The 23,495-nt window shown below is 30.8% G+C and overlaps 1 protein-coding gene across 1 annotated transcript; it reads left to right on the forward strand.

Moving 5' to 3' along the window:
• The first annotated feature begins 14,616 nt into the window (after positions 1–14,616).
• On the forward strand, positions 14,617–21,965 carry LOC114425610 (beta-adaptin-like protein C). The gene is made up of 15 exons (XM_028392552.1): positions 14,617–14,860; positions 15,965–16,162; positions 16,503–16,616; positions 16,761–17,011; positions 17,194–17,329; positions 17,430–17,609; positions 17,733–17,825; positions 18,187–18,398; positions 18,513–18,576; positions 18,663–18,842; positions 19,678–19,770; positions 20,043–20,416; positions 20,700–20,889; positions 20,977–21,180; positions 21,384–21,965. The coding sequence occupies exons 1-15, from the start codon at positions 14,774–14,776 to the stop codon at positions 21,681–21,683; spliced, it is 2,676 nt and encodes an 891-aa protein (XP_028248353.1). The 5' UTR covers positions 14,617–14,773; the 3' UTR covers positions 21,684–21,965.
• Positions 21,966–23,495: the final 1,530 nt, after the last annotated feature.

The raw sequence follows: 23,495 nt of genomic DNA on the forward strand, positions 1-23,495 counted from the left end.
CAAAATTTCATTTTTATTGAGAATTGAAAATGAGATGCACTCAATATTAAAGACATTTAGCTCAGTTTTTCCTAATACTTAAATTTGATTTGCAGTTAATTATTTTTTCTTCTCAAAAAATACTTCCCAAACTATAAATGAGTAAATTATACAGACCCTTTATTATTAGGTGCATTTAATGAGTAAATTATACTTCCCAAAAGGGGAGGAATATCAGGTTTAATAGGAGCAAATTTTAGAAGAAGTCTGTATAATTTATTCAACTATAAAACAGGAATATGCCCCGTTCTTGCCTTTATCATTAGTTTCACGACGGCTATGGTTCCATTAAATATATTGTAGTATTAGGTTAGGGATATATTGCACTGCATTCTTCTTCTTTTTTTAAATTTTACACTGATTAACTACGTACCTTTAAAAGTCAAAAGTTTTTAATGTTGGCAGATGTTCATTTACACATTCCATCACCTAGTTCTTATTATTATTACATTTTTTTATCATCTAAAGTCATTATTAAACTGTAAATTAGGAAGGTCGAATAAATGGGTAGGGTACGAAGGCAGCTTCTATTCATGGTGTAGTTGGCATCTGAACTAGTACGCCTTCTATTGGTTTTACTGCAATCCCAAGATCCATCCATTTTTGGTACCACGTTCAAATGCTCTCAAGAGTTCAAAATTAGAAAATTTTAAGAAAGTATAGTTTTTTTTCTTCTTTTCTTTGAAAGGAGAAAATATAGCTTTTAAACGAATGATGTTATGTTAGCAATACATTCTTATAAATTATAGATAAAAAAAATAGATAATGTGAAAGATAGAAAAAATATTTAAAAATGTTATAGAGTTTTAAGTAAAAATAATAGAGAAATTATCCTAGAACAAATTGTATAATAAAATATACAATTAAGAGAGAAAGAAAAAAAGAAAAAGAAGATAAATTTAAATTTAAAATATAATAAATGATGGAGTGGAGGAGAGACATAAATAAAAAAATTAATCTTGTATAATTTTTTTATACAGATTGTTGTACTTGGTGACTTTTCAAAAAAATAGAATTCTTTTGAAAACTACCGATGGGAGAAATGATCATTTTGCATCCCCAACTGTATATATTTACAATCTTTTTTTTAGAATAATATATTTATAATCTTGGAGGTGATAGAGTTGGAAAAGTAATAGAGATAAGGTGATAAAAGTAGTGAGAAAAAAAATAAAGATATAAAAATTATCTAACATGTTGAATTGTGCAGTTTTCAGTAACCTTTCTAATTCCTCTCAGCTAATATTTTTAGAATCCTGATTAACAAGTTTTTTTTTAGGATCTTCGTGCTCTTTGCGCTTGAAGAATAAGGTTGGCTAACGTATGCGTCCGTTCAATTCCGTCATACACAAGCAATTAGTTAATATAATCTTCGCAACTTTAGAATTTAAAGGACTAATAAATAAAATATATAGTATCAATTCAAACTGTGTGAAGACGATACAGGCTTAATTTTGTGCTAGTTAAACCATGAGACTACATTTTTGGGTAGTTACTGCAGCTAGCATATATGGCACTGACAGCAGCATCACACATAAAATGGAGCTTCTCTGGGTTTTGTTAATCTGTAGTGTGTAATTGGTGTAGCTCAAGTATAATTGGGAAAAGGTTGTGCTTGGTATTGAATTAAACAATTAACAATGCCAGAGGAAGTTAAAGTGCACAAACTGCACATTAGGACATTAACAAATGAGAAGGAAGGGAGACAGAGGTGTATCTTCGAATCTATCACTAACACTGTCGATAATTTTTATTTCTTATTTTTTTAAAAGGACATTTACAAATGAGATTGGATTGATTTTGAAAATATTAATAATTATATAACTCGAATATTTTGTTTTGGTTTCTCAATCTTTAAAAGATTCAAATGTGGATCCAACCTGAAAGAAAGAAAAAAAAATCAAAGAATAAAACTAACTATTATATAAAAAGATACATCCAAAAGCAAAAAATAGTGTATTTTTATGAACAAAAAGATTATATAATTTCTGATGACAGATTTAGAATATCATTAGTCAATAAAATTAAATAGAGTCTTTCATTAGTCTTAAGTGACTAGTTGATGATAAATATTAAATATTTTAATAAACATTTCAGGACAGACTATTTAGAGGTAACAATAATTTTATCAATAAGGTTATTAATATCAAAAGATTTGAAGTGCTCAAATTATGAATTTTGAACAATCATTTAAACTTTTTGAAATATTCTATTTAAGATGTAAAAAAACTTTCAAAATACATTGGGCATATCATGAGAAAAAAAGATAGTATTTTAGATTAGTATTCCATCTATTAGACGTTAGCTTTAAGTATGTGTATCCTCAACTTTAAACAAATTTGTTGATTTTTATTGGAAAAATGAGTTGTTTGGTTGGAAACAATATTTGGAAACTGAGATTTTAACTTTAAGATATTAGTGTACAAACCAATTTAGGAGAAGCTAAAAACAAATTGTAAATCTAAACTTGTATTTTTTGAAAGATAATGAAAAATCGGTGGATTATTAAAAACTGAACGTACTTTAGAGTCTTTATGTTTTTACTCTTTTTTTATATTTGTTTAATTCACTTTGAGTTGTGATTTTTGTTTCAAAAAATTATATTTTGTATTCAAACCTTTCGTCTGATACACATTTTTTAAAACTCTCTTTAAATCTATTCTCATAATATGTTAGTATTTTATGTGAAAAATTTTGCTAAATTTTCGAATCACAATTTAACCTCATTCTTGTAAATTTTACCTTTACATATATTGACAGTACAATTTGGTCTAATAAATATTTTATGTTCTGTACAATTTTAATTTAACCAGTTTCAAAGAGACACTAAAGTTAGAAGAAAAAAGGGGTGTGTTGTAGAATTAAGTGCCATCAAATGTTATGTACAGAAAACCGGTGGTTCTGAAAAAAAAAATTAATGACTTCAATTTAATAGTTTTTTTCTCTCTCTCTGAATCTTCAATTTAATAGTTATATTTGCAAGTAATTGTCGTGGATTTTGAAAACGAAATGGATACCTTCATTTTTTTTTAATATCAAATGATATAAATGTTATGGAACAATATTTATATCGAAAAAAAACTATTATCAAGGTTGTGGATAAAAAAAAATAGTATCAGATTGAATTTTAAGCGAAAGCAAAATGATTTTTTATAAGTATAGACTAATTTAATGAATTTAATTATAAAAATAAATTATCTTAACAGTTACTTTTATTTGTTCATATAGTAGTTGAACTTAGATGATTTTAGTATTAGACTTATTATGTAAATTAAAAAATTTAATAATAATAATTAGCATTTTTAAGATAAAAAAATACAGTTATAAATTATTTTATCTGTAAATTTAACTGCAACTAAAATTAGTTTATGAAAATAAAGTTATCTAAAATCTAATTTAAAATCCTGAGTGAGAGATACACTTGTCAACCATTGTAAAATGAGGAAGGGTATGTTGGTAATCTGACAGAGTAGAGCAGATTGTTACTGGTTGCAAATCCAAATACGCATATCAAGAAAATGATCATCGTTGAACGTTCGAAAGGGTAAGACTGTAATTTCCGTGAACTGCGTAGGCTTCGCTCGCTGCATTGGCACGCTGGCTCCACGCTTCTACTCCTCTCTCCGGTTTCAGCACTCGACCGAACACAATTTATTAATTTTAGAAAATAGCACTTTCTTCTTATTATTATAATTGTCGTGAGAAAAAAAAATCAAAATAATTGTTATTTTATTTTTTCAGAATCTAAAATTAATTGTTTTTTATTTATATATTTTATAATATTAATAATGAATAATAAAATTTATAAATAAATTAATGATATTATAAAATTGTTATTATTTTATCTATTTATTATTAATTTTTATTTATAAATTATTATTTTGGGACACATGGAGTAATAAAATTAGAGTCTTACTGATCCGTGTTTTTAGGATATTTCTTAAAAAATTAAAATAAAAAATATTTATTGTAAAAATTATAAGAAAACATAAGAAAATTATAAATAATATAATTTTATACATTTCAATAAAAAAAATTATTTTAATTTATTTTCTAAGGAGACCAGTTAACATTTTCTTAAAATTATTTATTTGTTCTCTTCGTCTAAAAAAGATACAGCTGCTGCGTCCTTTTTTTTGTTTTTGAAATTTTATGGGAAAAAAAAAAGAAGAAGAAAGAAGAGACAGAAACGGCGACGGTAGCTGCGTATTCGATCCGTACAGTACCAGCTGGAATCCGCTAACTCCAGCTGTGTGTGCTCGCAGGCGCACAAATTGTACTATTTTCATCAAATCAAATAAATAAATAAATATACTCCACATCTATTATTTTTATTTGGTTAAAACATTATAGTATTAAACAATTTTCATATCTTTTTAACACAATGACAAGTAGGTAAATAATTAATTAAGGAAATTCACCATTTCACGTGTTTTCTTTCTTTTCTTTTTCACAAAAGGGAAAAATACTTTTGAAAAAAACTAACAAGAATCAACATAGTTGGAAAACACTGGTTATATTTAAGTTCCTTGAAGATATTACGAGAATTTCAAAAGAAAGCTCTGTCGAAAAATGTAAAATTCACTTCAATGCTTGGAAATGAATTAGTATTGGACTATTAATTGGTGATAAAATATTCGTCATGCTAACTAATATTTTTAGGATATTAGTTAATGAATTTAAAGGAAAAAAATATTTAATGTGAAAATTATATATTCCCTTTATCTCATTATAATTATTGTGTAAAAAAAATTTATCTCAAAATAATTGTTATTTTAATTTTTTAATGTAACATGAATTATTTTTTTCACTTATATTTTTTATAATATTAATGGTGAATAACAAAATTTATAAATGAATTAATAATAATATATGATTAATTTTGTAAAATTATTATTCTCTTTTATTGTTTTTTAATGTGTGTAATTATTTTAGAACAAACGGAATAAAAGCATAAAAAGAAAACATGAACAACACAATTTTTACGGATTCTAATAATTTTTTTCTCATTTTATTTTTTAATTAAAGTTCTAAAGACACTCGATTATATTTGCCTATAACACCACCACAAGTAATATTTTCACAAAAAAAATCATTTTTAATTTTTCACTGAATAATTATTTAAAATAGCATGAGAGTGTGCGGAACAAAAATTGATGGCGTAGGGAAATGAATATCTGTTGGTTTTGATTTAGTGGTGTGAGTCATGAGATAGTATAGCCATAGAAGAGGGAGGGTAGGTAAAAGGAATGATCGTGACCGTACATTTATGAACTGGGGAAATCCAGTTGACTTGATTCACTTGTGTTGTGTGTGTGGTGCCCTCTCCCCTTAATTAATTCAATTGAAGGGCTTCCCTCCCCACGTCTTCCTCTACGAATCCCTTTCCCTTCTTAATACTAACTTTTTAATAAAAATAAAAACACGTGCTCAAAACCTGTGCCCCATGTGACTATGACAACAACAAACATCAACCCTTTCGTTTTCTAATCATACTTCACACTTACTAGTAGTATAATGCTACCACCTCCACATCACATTCACAACATATATATATATATATATATATATATATATATTTATATATCCCATAATACAACCACAAGGTTAACTCATACTAATAATCAAATAGTACATAATAAGCATTCAAAATTTCCACTTTTATTTTTTCATTAACAAGATACATCTACACCCTCGAGTGGGTGTGGGAATTTTTATATTTGTTTAAGTTTTTAGTGTTTAGTTTTGATTATCAATAATTCTCTTAAGCTTGTAGGCTAGAAACGAGTGGCTCGGTCGAAGATGAAAAAAGAGTGAATGAATGGACTAGTTTGTTCGTCCAAAAACCACAAGTTTGAATATTGGAGTTATTCTTATTGCACAAGTCCAATTTCTTCTAAGACCCACAATTAAAGTGAAATTCTCAAATTGTCCTTCAGTTAAAATTCAAATACAGTCATCATTCATCACACACCATTCAATGTTAGTCTTATCTTTTTGGGTCATTCATTCTCGCAAGTAACACTCTTGTTTGTTTGACTAAATGGTCGAGACTCACCAACGACGATGAAGTATTCCGACAAGGGGAGTTTATTGGCGAACATTGCTTTGAGAAGTGTGAACAACAACTCTTTGTCGGACTTTGTGCGTGATAATTACGAAATTTGAGTTAATTTGATAGTCAATTTTTGTTAAAAATGATTGCAATTTCTTCATTTTGCTATTGTTTTTTATGAAATAATGAAAAATTAATATATTTACAATTTTTTATCAGTAGAAGTTAAAAGAAGAAGATTTCAAGTATTTTAGAAGAAAATTGATGCAAAAATTGGAAGAAAAAACCTTGAAGAAAAGTTAAAGATTGAGACAGCTCGCTTAGCACACAAGACAGGCCCAGCATGTCTCCTCGCTTAGCGGCCAGCTCACACTTAGCGCGAATAAGGCCCACAAAGAAGCCCAAAGGTGCGCTTAACGCGAAAGTCCACGCTAAGCGCAAGATCGCGTGAAAATTAAGCTACCTTAGACGGAGTAGGATGCAAAGGAGAAAGACACACTGAGACACCGGAGACACCGAGACTCAAAGCTTTCTAATGAATGCATCTTAAGCCCAAATATCTCAAATAGGGAAAATCCTTTATTTCCATTATCCCCTTCTCTTCCTCTATCCATCCCTCTTCTTCTTTCCACATCATCTCCTAAAGTGTAAAGCCTCTCATGGCCATGAGGCTAAACCTTTTTGTTGGGAGTCTAACAATCAATGCTCTTGTAATGTAATCTTTTCTTACTATTTATTAAATGCAATTTATGTTTCTATTATTTCTTTTCTACTTTTCATTTTTATTGTATGGTCTGATGATCCATGCATTAGTTTTAGGAATTACACATTGGGAGATGATAATTTCTAAAGACCTGAAAAATGACATCTAAACAATTCATTACTAGGGATAGAGTGACTTTGTTTTGACTCTGCATACATATTCATACTTCATACAATTTACTATTCTATCTTTACAAAAAGATTTGGGAGAGAAAATAGATAAATTAGACTAAGGATTGAGTGTCTTAGTAGATGTGAGTGGAAATTGGAAAAACATTAATATTGCATCAATGATAGTTAGTCATGCTAGACCCAACATATTTTAAATTCTAAATTTAACTTTAACTATTATCATCATCTTTGTTTTTATCATCTTTTACTTTAAATTTTTATCTTATCTTTTACCTCTTATTATCTTTTAATTTAAATTTCTTATCTCTTACTTGTAAATTTTTGCATTAATTCTTGTGTGTTAAATAAGATTGTTACTTTTTGCACCTCTAAGTTGTTTCCTGCACCTTTTTTGGATTATTTTTTTTTACCTTATGGATTGATCATTTCATAAGCCAAAAAAGGGGTGCATTTCGTAATATAATTTTAGATTCCAAATTGATCATGCCGGAAGCCATAAAGGTGTTAAATAATAGCCGTTAAGTAATTACCCCAATAAAACTACAGCAAGAACATGGACCCAACCAAGCATATTATGTCAAAGTGCCTATAGAGAGTAGTAGAGTTGTAATACTTGCCTCTATCGTTTTAGACATTATCAAATGTAGACTTGAACTATTTGGGTATGCAAGCTTTCAAGTAATTTTAAGTATTTTTGCAATTTGCATACAAGACCTTAATTAAGACGTGCTCTCAATCCGGGAGTGGACGGTTAATATGATTACTGGTGATTAGTTAGATTGCTGGAAACTAGAAAGTTTTTTTGCCACTAGCATTGTGTTTGGTGCAATGCATACATCGTTATGTTGTTGTCTTCTTCAAAGCTTCATACTTTTATTTGATATTTGATGATCATTGACAAGAAGAGACACAAGAGGCACTGAAAGTGAAAAGATAAAGAGCAATAAAGATATACTCTTCTCTGTTTCTAAACTACCTTCAGCTCAAGATTTGAGGAGATATGACTTTCTGGTAGTTGTTTGGTTAGGTAAGGTTGCTCGAAATAATGTTTGCAGTTTAAATTGAAGATAAGACCTATTTGACTTTGAGCCTGCATTTAGCAGTGGTGGACTATCCAGATCATCATGATGATGATTTGGCAACTATGGAGCCTAAGATGGACATGCAGTTTATTCTCAATACTGGAGGACTTGCTCAGCAATGACATAGTAACTGGAAATCTAGAGGATGAAGTTATAATTGGTGATTGTTCACAAGTTGATGTGTCAGTAAAGGATTTGGCAGCAGACCCTGATGATTGGAGTGACCAATTGCAGGACCTTGGGTCCAAACATAGAGGGATGAGAAGTGTACTATTATCATGTCCTTAGACTGGTCTCTTTAATTTCATTCATGTTGCATCATGGTGGTACAAGTTGATACACTTGTTACTATTTTTGGTTTTGGTTTCTTTTTTATTTGATGTTAATAGTAAATAGTAAATATTACTTGTTTTTATGCATAGGAGGGAAGGAAGGTGGTAGTTGCAGATGGAGCCAACAAATAGAATAGTGCTCTTGTTTGGATTCTTCATTAGCAAGTTTTAAGAATATTTCTTGTGTTATGATACAAATCATTTTATATTATCTAGATAACATATTTGTATTTTATGTTCTGTAGGAGAGAAAACTTTATAATTTTAATATATAAAAGAGAAAAGTTTGCATAAAGGGGCGTGAATGTGTGATTAAGAACTACACATGGTATAATTATTTTTAAACTGCACGAGATCTTATTTTTACACATTAAAGTTTATATACAAATTTATTAGTATAAAAATTATGCATAAAACATCCAACATAAGAATTAAATTGTGTCCTCTCATTAGTATGAGGTGGGTTTTTAAGCTTTTTAAGTGATTTCTTTACCTTTTATTTTTTTTCACCTTTGTCTTCCTTTGTATAAAGAAATACATGCATGTGTGTGTGTATATATATATATATATATATATATATATATATATTAAATTAAATATAAATATAATACATATATACAATGCTTATAATGTTCACGTGTTAACAAACTTATATTATTAATTAATAATATTAATATAATATTTATAATACTTATCAATAAATTATGTATTTCCCGTGAAGGAAAACCAAGAAAAGTTACGATGTTCGACAATTTTCATAATTTTAATACTATTTAAAAAAGCATATGACAAAAGAAAGAAAGAAGGACTTGCTAAATGTCGTTTAACGGAAAAGTTACCATGATCGTGTGAGATAGCTCATGTATAAAAAAGAGTTGGTTTTAAAAGTCCTATATTCACAAACATTCATATGTTCCTATATTTCTCGAGTTTTGACAATGCATTTTAGTCTATGTATATTCTTTAGCTATACGTGTAGTCTGTAAATGTGATGATTGTTAGAAGCATGTAATATTTGCATATCAATTAATAAATGAAATAATTTATAAACAAACATTTCAATAATTTTTAACAATAGAAAATATCAACAATTTTTTAATATAACATACAATTAATAAATTAAATAATTAATTAAAAATCTATTTCTTTCAAAGTCTTAATAAATAAAATCTATTAAAATCATGCTTTGTTTATTGAGGTTGTAGGTTTGAAATGAAAATGAGAGAAAGATAGAAAAATGTCAGAGACAAGAAGGGGGAATGACATATTTATTTCGTCTTGTTTCTTTGTTATGTCAATTCATAACCATTATTTATATATTTTTTATTTGTCTTAAATAATTATATATATTATAAGATTAAAATATGCTTTTAGTGTTTTGTTTTATTTTTTGGTTTTAATTTTATTTTCTAATTATAAAAATCACTTCGATCCATCCACTTAGATCAATTTATCACATGTTATTGTTGATGTTCCAAATCACAGATATGCAATTGCTCTTTAATATAAATCCATTCTTTTAATGTAGAATTAGACATTCATTTAGAAATATGAAATGTCTAATTATTATTATTTACTTTACTAAAATTTATAATGATAATATTTTTGAAATAATATCTATTTGATAAATCGATCGAGCATGCATTTTAATGTGTCGACAGTTTTATTTTTTTATTTCGTATTTTAGTCTTTTATAAAAAATATAGTAACAATATAAATAATATCTCCAACAACAATGATCTAAATTAAATATGCATTTTACTGTTTACTTACTTTTTGAATGTGCATAAATATTGATATCACCCGTACGGTGGCAAGGGTGCCATACTAGTTTGAACACTAAACAGAAGTTTAACTAAAGAAAACAATATTGGTGAAAAAAAATACTACCTGTAGTTAAATTAAACCACGCAGGATTGGGCCTTTCAGATGGGCCAAATAAAAGCCTACTCGTTTGTACACTTTTTTTAAAGCAATATTGATTTATAGTTTAAACTGAAGTGCGTGTACATGTGCATCGTTATGGACAAACATATTCCTTTTTACAACACCTTCCAAACTTTGCCCACCAGAGAAAAAAAAGTTTTGACAAAAACATGAATGATTATGCCTTTTCTCCAAAAATAACAAATAAAAAAAATTCTTTGAATACGTAGTAAAACTTGGGATCACTTCAACATTTGATACGGCTGAGAATGAATTAGACTGATACTAATAAAATTGATACTAACTATTGCCACACCACAATCCCATAGCTTCTGATAATAAAAATTAAAAAACTCGTTACTATGAACAAAGAAGTTGCATTTATTTTTGTTTAGTTCTCTTATCCAATGTTTACATGAAAAAAACCAAAATATCCGTTCACAAACATTGGGGATCTTAATAACTGAATAGATAGTCACTGAAAAAAAATAGATTAGCCAGTGAACAAAATAGTTTTAAGAGAATGTTTTTCTAGGCTTCAAGCAGATAGAAGAAGCATGACAACATACCAATTGGAGGAAAGTTGACAGGTTGAAGAGGACCTCGTGCACAATGACAATTGTTTTATCATATGAAGCTTTTCCAAATCTTGTGTAACAGCCTTGCAGTTTTGCATGATATATTTTGTAAAAATTCCAACTCTTTTTCAGTGCCACCATACTTATTAATACGACATGTTCGAAGGTGCGATGAGATGCATTTAGGAACACATAGTGGGTTTTGTCATTCTCTTGTCCTTCCATCGTAAAAGGACATTAAAAAGGAAACATCCTCGAACGCTTTTTAAAGTAAGCAAACCTGATCGATGACAAGATTTTGAATTTTGGGACAATGCTCGAGCACTTTCAGCACCACCAGCCTGTCGTTATCAGTAAATTCCACACAGTCAAATTCAGGAAACCAGTATTCAATGTATTTATTGAATTGTTCAGTGTCTTGAAGAAGGTAATCTCCTCTAAGAACCATCTGCAACAACAACAAAGTATCATACTAAATAGCTATTTTTCTTAAAAATGAAAAGAAAGAAACAAATGAAGTGAATTATTCAGTACACAATTTATGCGCAGGAACTGAACATTCCAATGGAAGTTGTTGTTTATCTACAACAGCTCTGACAAACTTGGGCAATTGTTTAAACTCTGGTTCAATTGTATAGCTAAGATAAACTTGCATACATGAGTGTAAAATCTTCAAGATTTCGACAGCCAGAAAGAAGCTCCGCAAAGAGAAATAAACACGTTCCAAACGCAGTTTTGACATGTAAGCCCTCGAATTTCAACTCCACAAGACAGGCCCATTTGATCCCTATTTATAATCTAATCTTGACAAATCATATTCAAAACAATAGAAATCTTTTATATATATATATATATATATATATATATATATATATATATTTATTTGCCACCAAATCAAATTATCTTTTACTTTACCTTGAGAGAAGAAGGAAATTCTTGTGTTGATCTGTTGGCCAAGTTAGGGGCTGAACAAAGTTTGGATTGGCTTTCCTGGGACACAATTTATGCCTGCCATTTCTTTGCTCCTCCTGTCAGATGCTTTAGTTTTGTTATTTTTTTTCCCTTGTACCAAAAAAATATACATATCTTTTACTTTTACTTTTAAATTTTGGTCTAATCCTAAAGCAAATTGAAATTTATCATAGGGAATTATCTTTTTTAATTTAAATTCAAACTTATCCGGGGGGGGGGGGGGGGGGGGGGGAAATAATAATCTGAGAAAAATTATCATATGGATTGTTCTTTTGCCTGAAAGGTATGGAAAAGTCTCACTTCATTGGACCTGGAAGAGGATTTATACTCTTTTTATTAGTTGATTTCCATGATTGACTTCAAAGCCGCAGAAAGTGTGCTTCCATAGATACAAAAGATGGCATGCGGTGTTTGGTATTACCCCACGGATCATATGGAAAGCTAGAAATAATAAGATTTTTAAAATTTGATTTGATCTTGGATTGTATAAATAGTTATAGCGAAGAATACAATATGAAAAAATTAACGTCTCCCAAATTTAATAAGAGTTGTGCGTAAAACCAACTCAAGAGTTTGATTTTATATATATATATATAAAATTAATTGATAAATTTGCATACATAATATCAACATATAATAGAAAATTTAAATATATTCAGATATAAGAAATTTTTTAATAGTTTATATTAGTGAGAAGATAATAAAAAAAATATAAGAATAGAGATTTGCTTAAGAATTGATTTTAGACATTATTTTTGTGCTTTGGTAGGTTTCTGCAATTAACCTTCAATTCCATATGGATTTTGATACATATATAAATATTTTTTAATATAAATTTGACAATTGATCCAAATAGTAGAAAAAAATTATTAAAATTATATAACATTTTTTATCACCTAATGTCACACAATTCAATAATCAATTGATAAGAATAAGCCATACGCTTATGAGTTTCTATATAATATATACATTTTAATTCCGTTGCATGAAACTGATAATATCCTGTGTGATGTTGGAGTCTTTTTTTTTTACTTCACTTTAATTTTAAAAATACAGAAAAGTTAACATAATAAAAAATGAAATGATATTTTAAAATAGTATTTATATATTTAATTATTTACTCTTTTATCTAATAATATATCATTTTATAAATTTATATTAATACAGCGTAACTAAATTGATAAAATATATTATCAATTTAAAATTCTTTATAATAATATTTTACGTTTAATTCAATTAGACTTCACAGCGATACTCTTCTCCACCAAAGACCATCGTCGCCCAATTTTCTCCGCCGACAACATGTGACAGTTTCTAGCAGAGAAAGGAAACAAATTCTACCACGTGGGAGGCGGCGCAAGCAACTCGAGTTCCTGAAGAGGTTACTTTCCGGTGGAGGTTTTGGCTCGGTGTCGTCGGCGATGGCAGGTTTGGAGAAAGCGGTGAATGAAGCGTTCACGGCGGAGAATGGTGGTGGGAGTTTGACTCAAGAACACTCTAAAACTGGTTCTGATTCCGTGCTACGACTTATCGAGTACGATGCTGTTTTTGTTCTCACATGCGAACGACGCGTTGGAAACGGATAGCTCCGACTTTTAATAAAAGAATCTAAACACAGAATTTTAAAAATAAAGAAATTTAAATTGAAGCATTTTAAATTCTAAGAATTTAAATTTTTTTAGAATTTTAAATTACCTCATCCAAACACTTTGAGAGAATATTTTCTCTCATTTTCTCAAGGATTGGTATTGTTGTTGCTTTCATAGTCAATGGCATGATTAGTGGGGTGGGAGAAAGATAAAAAAACTTAATCTTTTCTTTGGTTAGAGAAGAAAAGAAAGAAAATGAAAAAGAAAATTTTTAAACTTTTTTTTGGGAATTTTAAATTTTTTCTTCTTTAATTTAATTTAAATATGTTTTTATTTTTTTTATTCTCTTCCCCAATACCAAACCAAAGTACATGCAAGAAGAGATAAATATTTTTAAATTTTTAATTTTTTAATTAAAATGACTAAACAAAATAAAATAAATGATTTTTCTGTCTTAAAGTTTTTGGTGAAAAATAGTCATAATGTATGAAAAACAGATTTATGTTAGTTTCTTATTATTAAAATTAAATTAAATGTTACTTTTGATCCATTATGATTTAATGTTATTTAATTTTAATACATTAAATTTTAAAATTTTTATTTTAATATTTTATGTTTTTAAAATTTAATTTTAATCTTTTATGTTTTAAAAGTTTTATTTGTTGTATTAAGTTTTAAACATTTTATTTTAATTCTTTATATTTTTAAATACTTTAATCATTTTTATTAATTAATAAATATTAGTATTATGTTAATTTTTAAACTTAAAAGTAATTAATTTAAAATAATAACAACTAAAAATCGAAACAAGATTCAAAATCATTATGATATTAGATCTAAATTTTTTCATCAGAGTGCCGAGACATAATATTTTATTTATCTATGTTGATACTGGATAACTATGTTGATACTGGGTAACAAAGTGTTCATCAGAGGGATGATTGTTGGTGTGGTTTGGTGGATAAAAGTTACAAATTTTAATTATTTGTTTGTTGATGATGAATATAGTGCTCTAGAGGTTGTGAATTTGAGTGGACGTGCAGATGCATTTAAAAAAAATTAAGGATTAAATTAAATTTTTTTATAAATTAAATCTTATAAAATAATTTGAAGAAATTAATAATTAAGTGAAAATTAAAAGCAGTATTCTCGTCGTCCCCCTTAAAAGTTAAAAGGAAAAGAGGGTGTTCTGTGTTTCCTCCCTTCCCTCCCCTTCCCCGGTCAGCGGTGTTGTTTTGTTCGGAATCTGAAATCGGAAATCGGAAGAATAGTCTTCACTTCAGAGGCAGAAGAGAAGGGAAAATCGATGAGTAGGAACGATTCCAAGTACTTTTCCACCACCAAGAAGGGTGAAATCCCTGAGCTCAAAGAAGAGCTCAATTCTCAGTACAAGGTTCCTTCCCTCCCTTTTCCATTACTTCTAATTTATTCTTAATTTCTGTCGTTTCTGGATCTGATTCATATTATTCCATCCTTCGCGATGCAATTTTGCTTGATTTTGTATGGCCCAAATAATCGCTCACTTGATTTATGTTTTGAATATTCACTCGCTGATCTATGGCTAGTAAGCATCTACCGTTGCCAGATGAATATCTAATATAGGGATTTTGAATATAGAGAAATCTGAAAAAAGAAAAGATGAGTATTTTTTTTTTTCTTTTTTGGAATTTGCTGGTTAGCATATGTGATGACGACAACAATAACCAATCCTTATTTTTACTAGGTGGGATTAGGAGGTTGGCTATATGGATTAAAGGATGTCGTAATGTTCTATCATGAATCATGTTTATAGTAAAATTATTGACCTTTTAATCCTTCTTCATGGTTTTGCCTATAACTTTTTATTTGACCTCTAGCAATAGGACTAGTCTTCATTTGATCTACTCTTCTTACTAGGACTTCTATAGGTCTTCTCCGCACATGCCCAAACCACCTAAGGTGAAGTTGTGCCAATTGTTTGCTATTGGTGCTGCCCCAACTTTTTCTCTAAAGCATTAATTCCTAATCCTATCTTGTTTAGTGTGTGTTAGGAATGTGCATATATGCACGTTTTTCGCATTAAATCAGAAGATGTGGAAGATAGATAGAATAGCTTCACCGTTGACTAAAAAAATCACGTCTCTAATGAGTTACCATGCACACACTTATTATATCCACTTGTTTAATGCAACGTTCTTATATTTGCTGCATTCTCTTTTCATATTTTATTTTCCCTCACGTTTATCTAGTTCAACATTTTACCAACGATCACCACCTTTGGCCATGAGGCAAATTGGATATAATGTTACATCTGTATATTTGTAATCCTTTATTTTCTTCTATTTAAGCACTGACCATATGGTGATCATCGTTTCACCATATTAAATTGGCAGGCATGTTTTCATGGACCTCTTTGTCTTGCCTTTTCGCTAGCCCCTCTTCTGTTGATGTACTTTAAAATTTTGTGCAACAAAGTATCTGAAGTGTGAACCTTGTCTTTTTCTTTCATGTCTTGCAGGACAAAAGAAAAGATGCTGTCAAAAAGGTTATTGCTGCAATGACTGTTGGGAAGGATGTCTCATCACTGTTCACTGACGTGGTGAATTGCATGCAAACAGAAAATTTGGAGCTAAAAAAGCTAGTTTACTTGTATCTGATAAATTATGCAAAGAGCCAACCTGACCTAGCAATACTTGCAGTGAATACATTTGTGAAGGTAACAACTGGAATAACTGTGCTCTTTCCTGATGCAGTGTTGTTCATTAAATCTTTTCTTATCCATTGCTATCATTTTTGGGTTTCTTGACTATTTGTCCCTTCTCTCCTTGTCATCTTGTAATACCAATTTATTATTATCTCACCTTATGAAATTCATCCCAAATCCATAAACACTGGTTGAGGGTGTCAATTTACCAAGGGAGATGTTTATCTGAAAATATAGCTTATTATATTTGTTCTTTTGAATTGAATATTCTTCCTTTTCTTTCCCTGGTGGAAGTTAATCTGAAGTTGTAATGATGCATTATTTTCTTCTTTCATTTATAAAATGCTGACAGGACTCACAAGATCCAAATCCTTTAATCCGTGCCTTAGCTGTACGGACAATGGGCTGCATTCGTGTAGATAAAATTACTGAATATCTGTGTGATCCCCTTCAAAGATGCCTAAAGGTACTTACATGGCACTGTTACAACTTACATATATCTATTATTAAATTAAATTTGAAATTCCTCTGGTTGACAACAATGCCAAAGTTTGTTCTTCTTTTCTTGCCCTGTTTGTAACTCTTATTCGTATATGGTATATTTTGATAGGATGATGACCCATATGTTCGTAAGACAGCAGCTATTTGTGTTGCCAAACTTTATGACATAAATGCAGAATTAGTTGAGGACAGGGGCTTTTTGGAATCCCTGAAGGATTTGATATCTGATAATAACCCAATGGTTGTCGCTAATGCTGTGGCAGCACTTGCGGAAGTTCAGGAAAACAGTAGTAGACCCATCTTTGAGATCACCAGTCACACACTGTCGAAGCTCCTTACTGCTTTAAATGAATGTACAGAGTAAGTTTGTTTTATATTTGCTAACATAATTAAAATTGGAAACAATTTTGAATTCAGTTTTAACGCAGCTCCTCTCTCTTATTGGTTATAATTTTATTTGACATCTTGGCTTTCCTTCATTCATCTATTATCACATATTGGTTCTTTAACCTAATAGTGCTTACTTTTCCTTCACATGTTAGATGGGGTCAAGTTTTTATATTGGACGCTCTTTCTAGATACAAGGCAGCTGATGCTCGTGAGGCTGAAAACATAGTAGAAAGAGTTACTCCTCGCTTACAGCATGCCAATTGTGCAGTTGTTCTATCAGCTGTTAAGGTGATTTTTTCTTTTTATCCTGTGTTACCTTATGTCTCTGTTGATACTTTGGTGATAACATTTTCATGGTTCACTAACTACTATTTATTATGACTTTTAGATGATCCTTCTGCAAATGGAGCTTATCACCAGTACTGATGTGGTTCGGAATCTTTGCAAAAAGATGGCCCCTCCTCTTGTGACATTACTCTCTGCAGAACCTGAGATACAATATGTAGCACTGCGGAATATCAATCTTATAGTACAAAGAAGACCAACAATACTTGCTCATGAAATTAAGGTAGTGATTTGATTATTATTTTGTGAACTTGTTAGTGTCACAACACCCTTGGGCATTAGTGAAGAACTTTTCTATTACATTTGGGAGGATGGGATGCTTATGGAGTGTATATTCTATCTGCAGGTGTTCTTCTGCAAGTACAATGATCCCATCTATGTAAAAATGGAAAAGTTAGAAATTATGATAAAACTGGCTTCAGACCGAAATATAGACCAGGTATTGTTTGCATAACACTATAATCAGTTCATATTTTCCTCCATGTCCCCAATTTTTTTTACATGGTCAGAATTGATTTCTGTTGTTGTGGTGAGCACATCACATGTTTCTTACCAAACAATATGAGCCAACAAACAATCTTATACTTCATGTTTGGGATGATACCTTATCATTGCAGTTTCTCTATTCTCACCAACAAAATATCTTTTATCGAAAAGCAAATTGTCCTGTGAACTGTGTCATGCATGAGATTCACATATCTTTCATGCATTTGGTGCATTTCTGCATTACCATTTAGTTGAGCTAATTCAGCCAAATATCTTGTAAAAAACAGTTTTTTTTTTTATTGTAATATCTGCAGGTTCTATTGGAATTTAAGGAGTATGCTACTGAAGTTGATGTGGATTTCGTAAGAAAGGCTGTTCGAGCAATTGGCCGTTGTGCCATCAAATTGGAGAGAGCAGCTGAACGATGCATTAGTGTTTTGCTTGAGTTGATCAAGATAAAAGTTAATTACGTGGTTCAAGAGGCAATCATTGTTATCAAAGATATATTTAGAAGATACCCCAACACGTAATATTATGATATATTTTATTATCTGCATTTATTTTTTGGGGAGAAGATAACACAATTAGAGATTAATATCACACTTTAAAACTTTGATTGAATCTTGGTTCTACTTTGCAGATACGAGTCCATAATTGCAACACTTTGCGAGAGCTTAGATACCTTGGATGAGCCAGAAGCCAAGGTACATGTTTCTCTGAGTTCCTTTATAATTGTCATTACGCACTAATATGTAAGCTTATATATTTATCCCTTCTCCTGTGTGGATAGGCATCAATGATCTGGATAATTGGTGAATATGCGGAAAGAATCGACAATGCTGATGAACTTCTTGAAAGTTTCTTGGAAAGTTTCCCAGAAGAACCAGCACAAGTCCAACTACAGTTGCTGACTGCTACAGTCAAACTTTTCCTTAAGAAGCCAACTGAGGGCCCACAACAGATGATTCAGGTCATTACTTAAAATGCTTGTTTTATTCATATAGATGTGGTTAAAATGCCACTTGTGAAATTTTTGATATTTCAAGTTGGACTATTTTTGCATTAAGTATGCAAATATATTCTTCTTCCCTCTTATATTGAGTGGCGTATATAAGCAATTTATAATTTTTATATCAATTGTCAGATATAATAATTAATTGTGTGTATTCCTTGCCTTTGGCAACTTTATTATTTTTCTACTATAGTGTTCACAACACATATCTGTGGTATGACTTTGCGTTGTAGTTTGATTTTGTGAATGTTTAGAGATGGATAACTTGTCTTCAATTTCTACATTACTTTTTAATCTCTTGTTCAGATCCCACATTAGCTTAGTAAATTGGCAAATTAACCCCTTTATAATGACTTGTGCTAGTCTTCCTACTTGAGTTAGCTTTTGGGCTTGAGATAGGCCCAATTCATTCTTAATTCTAATATGTTATTAGAGCTTAGGGATGAGGGGTATGCTAAGATCCTATTGACGGAGTATACAGGCAAAGTATCCCTTATAATGAACTTGGAGCAATCCTCCCCTTGAGCTAGCTTTTTGGGTTTAGACCTAATCTATTCTCAATTCGAATATCCCTGAAAAGAGAAATCCTTGTGTTAATTGGAGATTATGTTTAGAAAATTTCCTAAAATTATTGAATTTAGAAGACAAATCTATCAATCTATCTTTAGTTGTCTTGTTTAAGACTCAAAAGTCTCCCTTTTGTATTGTTTCATTTTTTCCAGCATGCAGTTTTTAGTCAGGTGTGATATTCAGACTTGTATGCTAAGTTTCACTTAATTACACATGTTTGCAGGTTGTTTTGAACAATGCCACGGTGGAGACAGATAATCCTGATTTGCGAGACCGTGCATACATATATTGGCGTCTCCTTTCAACTGATCCAGAGGTTTTATTTCTTGAACTTGAATCCAATCTATTTTGTTTGCAAAGATGTATAATTAAGGTCGATAGTTTAGCTGCATGTTCAACTGAAGGTTGGATAATGACCAAAATTATTAACTATTTACAGAGGACTGCTTAATTTGTGCTATCATTCTGTGCAAAATACTAGTATACAGCTAAGGTGTCTTTGGCTATGAATTGGTGGTTTGTATCTAATCACATGGAAATAATAGGTTTTTTACCCTCCCCTGTATCTAACTAATCTTTTTTCCAAAGGCTGCTAAGGATGTTGTGTTAGCTGAGAAGCCTGTGATAACTGATGATTCAAACCAACTTGAACCTTCTCTACTTGATGAGCTTCTTGCCAACATTGCTACACTATCTTCTGTTTATCACAAGCCTCCAGATGCTTTTGTAACTCGTGTACATTCAGCTCAGAGAACAGAAGACGAAGACTATGCTGAGGGAAGCGAAACAGGGTTTTCTGAGTCACCTGCAAATCCTGCTAATGGTCCTGCATCACCGCCTACATCTGCAACAGGTGCACCAGCCACACCTCCATCTGTTGCACCTGTGCCAGATTTACTTGGTGATTTGATGGGCATGGATAATTCTATTGTTCCTGTTGATCAGCCAGTTACTCCTACTGGGTGAGTGCATCTGGGATCATTAGCATATTTCTGTGCAATCTAGTGGGATCTGTTGTGTATTTTACAAGCATTGCATATGGTTTCTTGTATGATTAACAGAATGTTACTGTTGTATAGAAATTGTGATTAGTGATAAACCGTGTTTTTCTGGTATATTAAATAATAAAATAGTGTAACACAAGTTCAACAAGACATCAACAAATTAGTGCATAATGTTACTGTTGTATAGAAATTACTCTGCTTGATAAATCATACCTAATCATATCTTATACCTTGGTTACAGGCCTCCATTACCCATTTTACTACCTGCTTCAACTGGTCAGGGTTTACAAATTAGTGCACAACTGACTAGACAAGATGGTCAAATATTTTATAGTTTGTTGTTTGAGAACAACTCTCAGGTTTCACTTGATGGCTTCATGATTCAATTTAACAAGAACACATTTGGTCTTGCAGCTGCTGGACCCCTTCAGGTTTGTTATTGCATATATGTGTGTGTGTGTCTTTTATTTCAACATTTCTGTCGATCTATGTTCTAATAGGTTTTTCCTTTTGTTCAGGTTCCACAGTTGCAACCCGGAATGTCAGCTAGGACACTCCTCCCTATGGTTATGTTCCAGAATATGTTGCAAGGTCCTCCTAGCTCAGTTTTACAGGTTGCTGTGAAAAACAATCAACAACCTGTGTGGTATTTCAGTGATAAAATCTCGTTACTTGTATTCTTCACCGAGGATGGTAGAATGGAACGTTCCAGTTTTCTAGAGGTATATCTTTCTCCCATTTGTTTGGTCTTTTGACATAACTGCAATAGGTTTTCTTTTATAGTTTCATTGGCTTGGTCAGTTTAGTTATTTATGCTACAAAGAAGGCCGTGCATATTATGAAACCCTACACAAATAAGTTTCTCAGTTCTCTTAATAATACTTGAACGTAGAAATGGAAAATCTGATTATTAACTGTGCTGCAGACATGGAGGTCCCTTCCAGATTCAAACGAGGTTTCCAAGGACTTCCCAGCCATTGTGATTGGCAGTGCGGATGCAACAGTGGAACGACTGGCTGCGTCAAACATGTTCTTTATTGCAAAGCGCAAGAATGCAAACCAGGACGTGTTTTACTTCTCAGCTAAACTCCCTAGAGGGATACCATTCTTAATTGAACTTACCACGTTGACTGGAAACCCTGGCGTCAAATGTGCAATCAAGACTCCAAGCCCTGAAATGTCTGCACTTTTCTTCGAAGCCATTGAGACTCTTCTCATGGGTTAATGTGTTTTAAATTTTGTTTTTTCTTTTAGTTTTTGTTTATATATTGTTTTTGTTAGAATATTTGATAAATATCCTGGACAGGTGTGTTATATCTTATTTGGAAAAAAAAAATCCATTGACTTTTGTTGTCCCTGGCTGTATTTCACTACTGCCATTTTTGCCGTTATTGGCACCATGGATGCAGTTGTGCTCTTGTAGACAGATTTTGTTGAGGTTCGACTGCTTGTAGTATTACGTTCTTTGTAAAGTGATTAAATTGTGATGCTTTTAGTTTTTTCTATGGATTTCTGCTTTAGATTTTTCATTGGAGATACGAGTTGTGAAAACGGGTGTAGTGGTGGATGGTGGAAAATCAAACCTATGCCATCACACCCTAATGCTAAAAAGTGGATTCGTGGCAATTGAGCCATTTATTCTAGAGATTGATTATGGTTTTACATAACAGTTCTATTAGTATTCCGTGCATTCGATGTACAGTATTTTTTTAAGTAAAAATTATATATATATATATCTTAAATTTAAGTAGAAAAGAGTAGATTTCAAGAAAATGATTAGTAATAATTACAGAGAATACAGTAAGTAGTTAAGAGTTGGAATTAGAATGTAAATTATAATATGGAAAGAAAAATTTAAAAGAGTAATTAAAACTGAAATTTAGAAATCTCAGCGGAGTTTTTAATATAAAAAAACCTAGTATAAAATAATAATTTAAGAACAATAAATTTTAAATTTTAAAAATACTTAAATTAAGTGCTAAACACTAATGAAACTATGTATAAAAAAAAGATATAATAAAAAATACTTAATAAAGAATAAGAATCCTAAATTATAATATAAGAGTTAGTTAGTTTGATGCTGGGAGAAAATGAAAATTATAGCATGAGATGTTTAAATTTGATACCGGGACAGGTTGATTAATAAATTTCTAGCCAATATTTGATTATGATAAATTACGAAATCTACATTCTTACAAGGCATATGACTATGAATTATTGCCTAAAAACAAATCAATGCATTACGATAAACTCTAGGGTAGGTAATTTTAAAATTCGTAAATTTTAAAAGACTCGTAACTTTTTTTGTCTTCAAAACATTCAATTCGTGTAATTGAAAAATAGTGATGCATTTATTTTTGTTGGTTAAAATTGATTTCAAAATGTACACACACAAATAAACCACCCCTTTACATACACGTAAGCTTTACTACACACGTGCACGCTCCTTCCAAATCTCTAAGTGGGATAATAAGCTTTTCCCAAACCTCTATAGGACAACACCTACTTCTTGTGTTCCCTTCACATACAAGCACAAACACAAAGAACCTATTTCTTGTGTTCTCTTCACACTCACAATTTATAATATTATTTTTATACATATTTGGAAGAACATCTTAAATGCAAAGTGTACTCGTTTTGGGGTTGATGATGAGGATCTTGGTCACATATTTTGGCATTGTGGTAATGTTTGGGATTCTTTGAAAGTACATGTTGCGGGGCCTGTTTCGAGTAATAATAAGCACATGGAGCGTGGTAGTGGAATTTTTCCCATTATTCTTTGGGAGATATGGGAAGCGAGGAATGTTCAGGTCTTCGAGAATAAGGTGGTGCAACCCCATCAGATTGTTCATAAGGTCCTTTCCATTCATACTAGTATCGTTCGAATGAGGGGAGTAAGAACATGGATAATACGATCCATGCGCCTCCAAGATGAGTCTCGTATATTGTTAAGAAAATTGTTTTATGGATTTCACGTGATATTCTTATCTTTTATTATTTCAGTCGTTGAATGAGACTTCCTAATCAAAGTAGTAGT

This window comes from Glycine soja, chromosome 1, assembly GCF_004193775.1.
Source record: "Glycine soja cultivar W05 chromosome 1, ASM419377v2, whole genome shotgun sequence".
In the NCBI taxonomy this organism is placed as follows: domain Eukaryota; kingdom Viridiplantae; phylum Streptophyta; class Magnoliopsida; order Fabales; family Fabaceae; genus Glycine; species Glycine soja.

Coding starts and splice junctions, on each gene's coding strand:
- LOC114425610 (XM_028392552.1), top strand. CDS start 14,774: ATGAGTAGGAACGATTCCAAGTACTTTTCCACCACCAAGAAGGGTGAA. Junction 16,163..16,502: donor CAGTGAATACATTTGTGAAG/GTAACAACTGGA, acceptor AAATGCTGACAG/GACTCACAAGATCCAAATCC. Junction 19,771..20,042: donor TCCTTTCAACTGATCCAGAG/GTTTTATTTCTT, acceptor TTTTTTCCAAAG/GCTGCTAAGGATGTTGTGTT.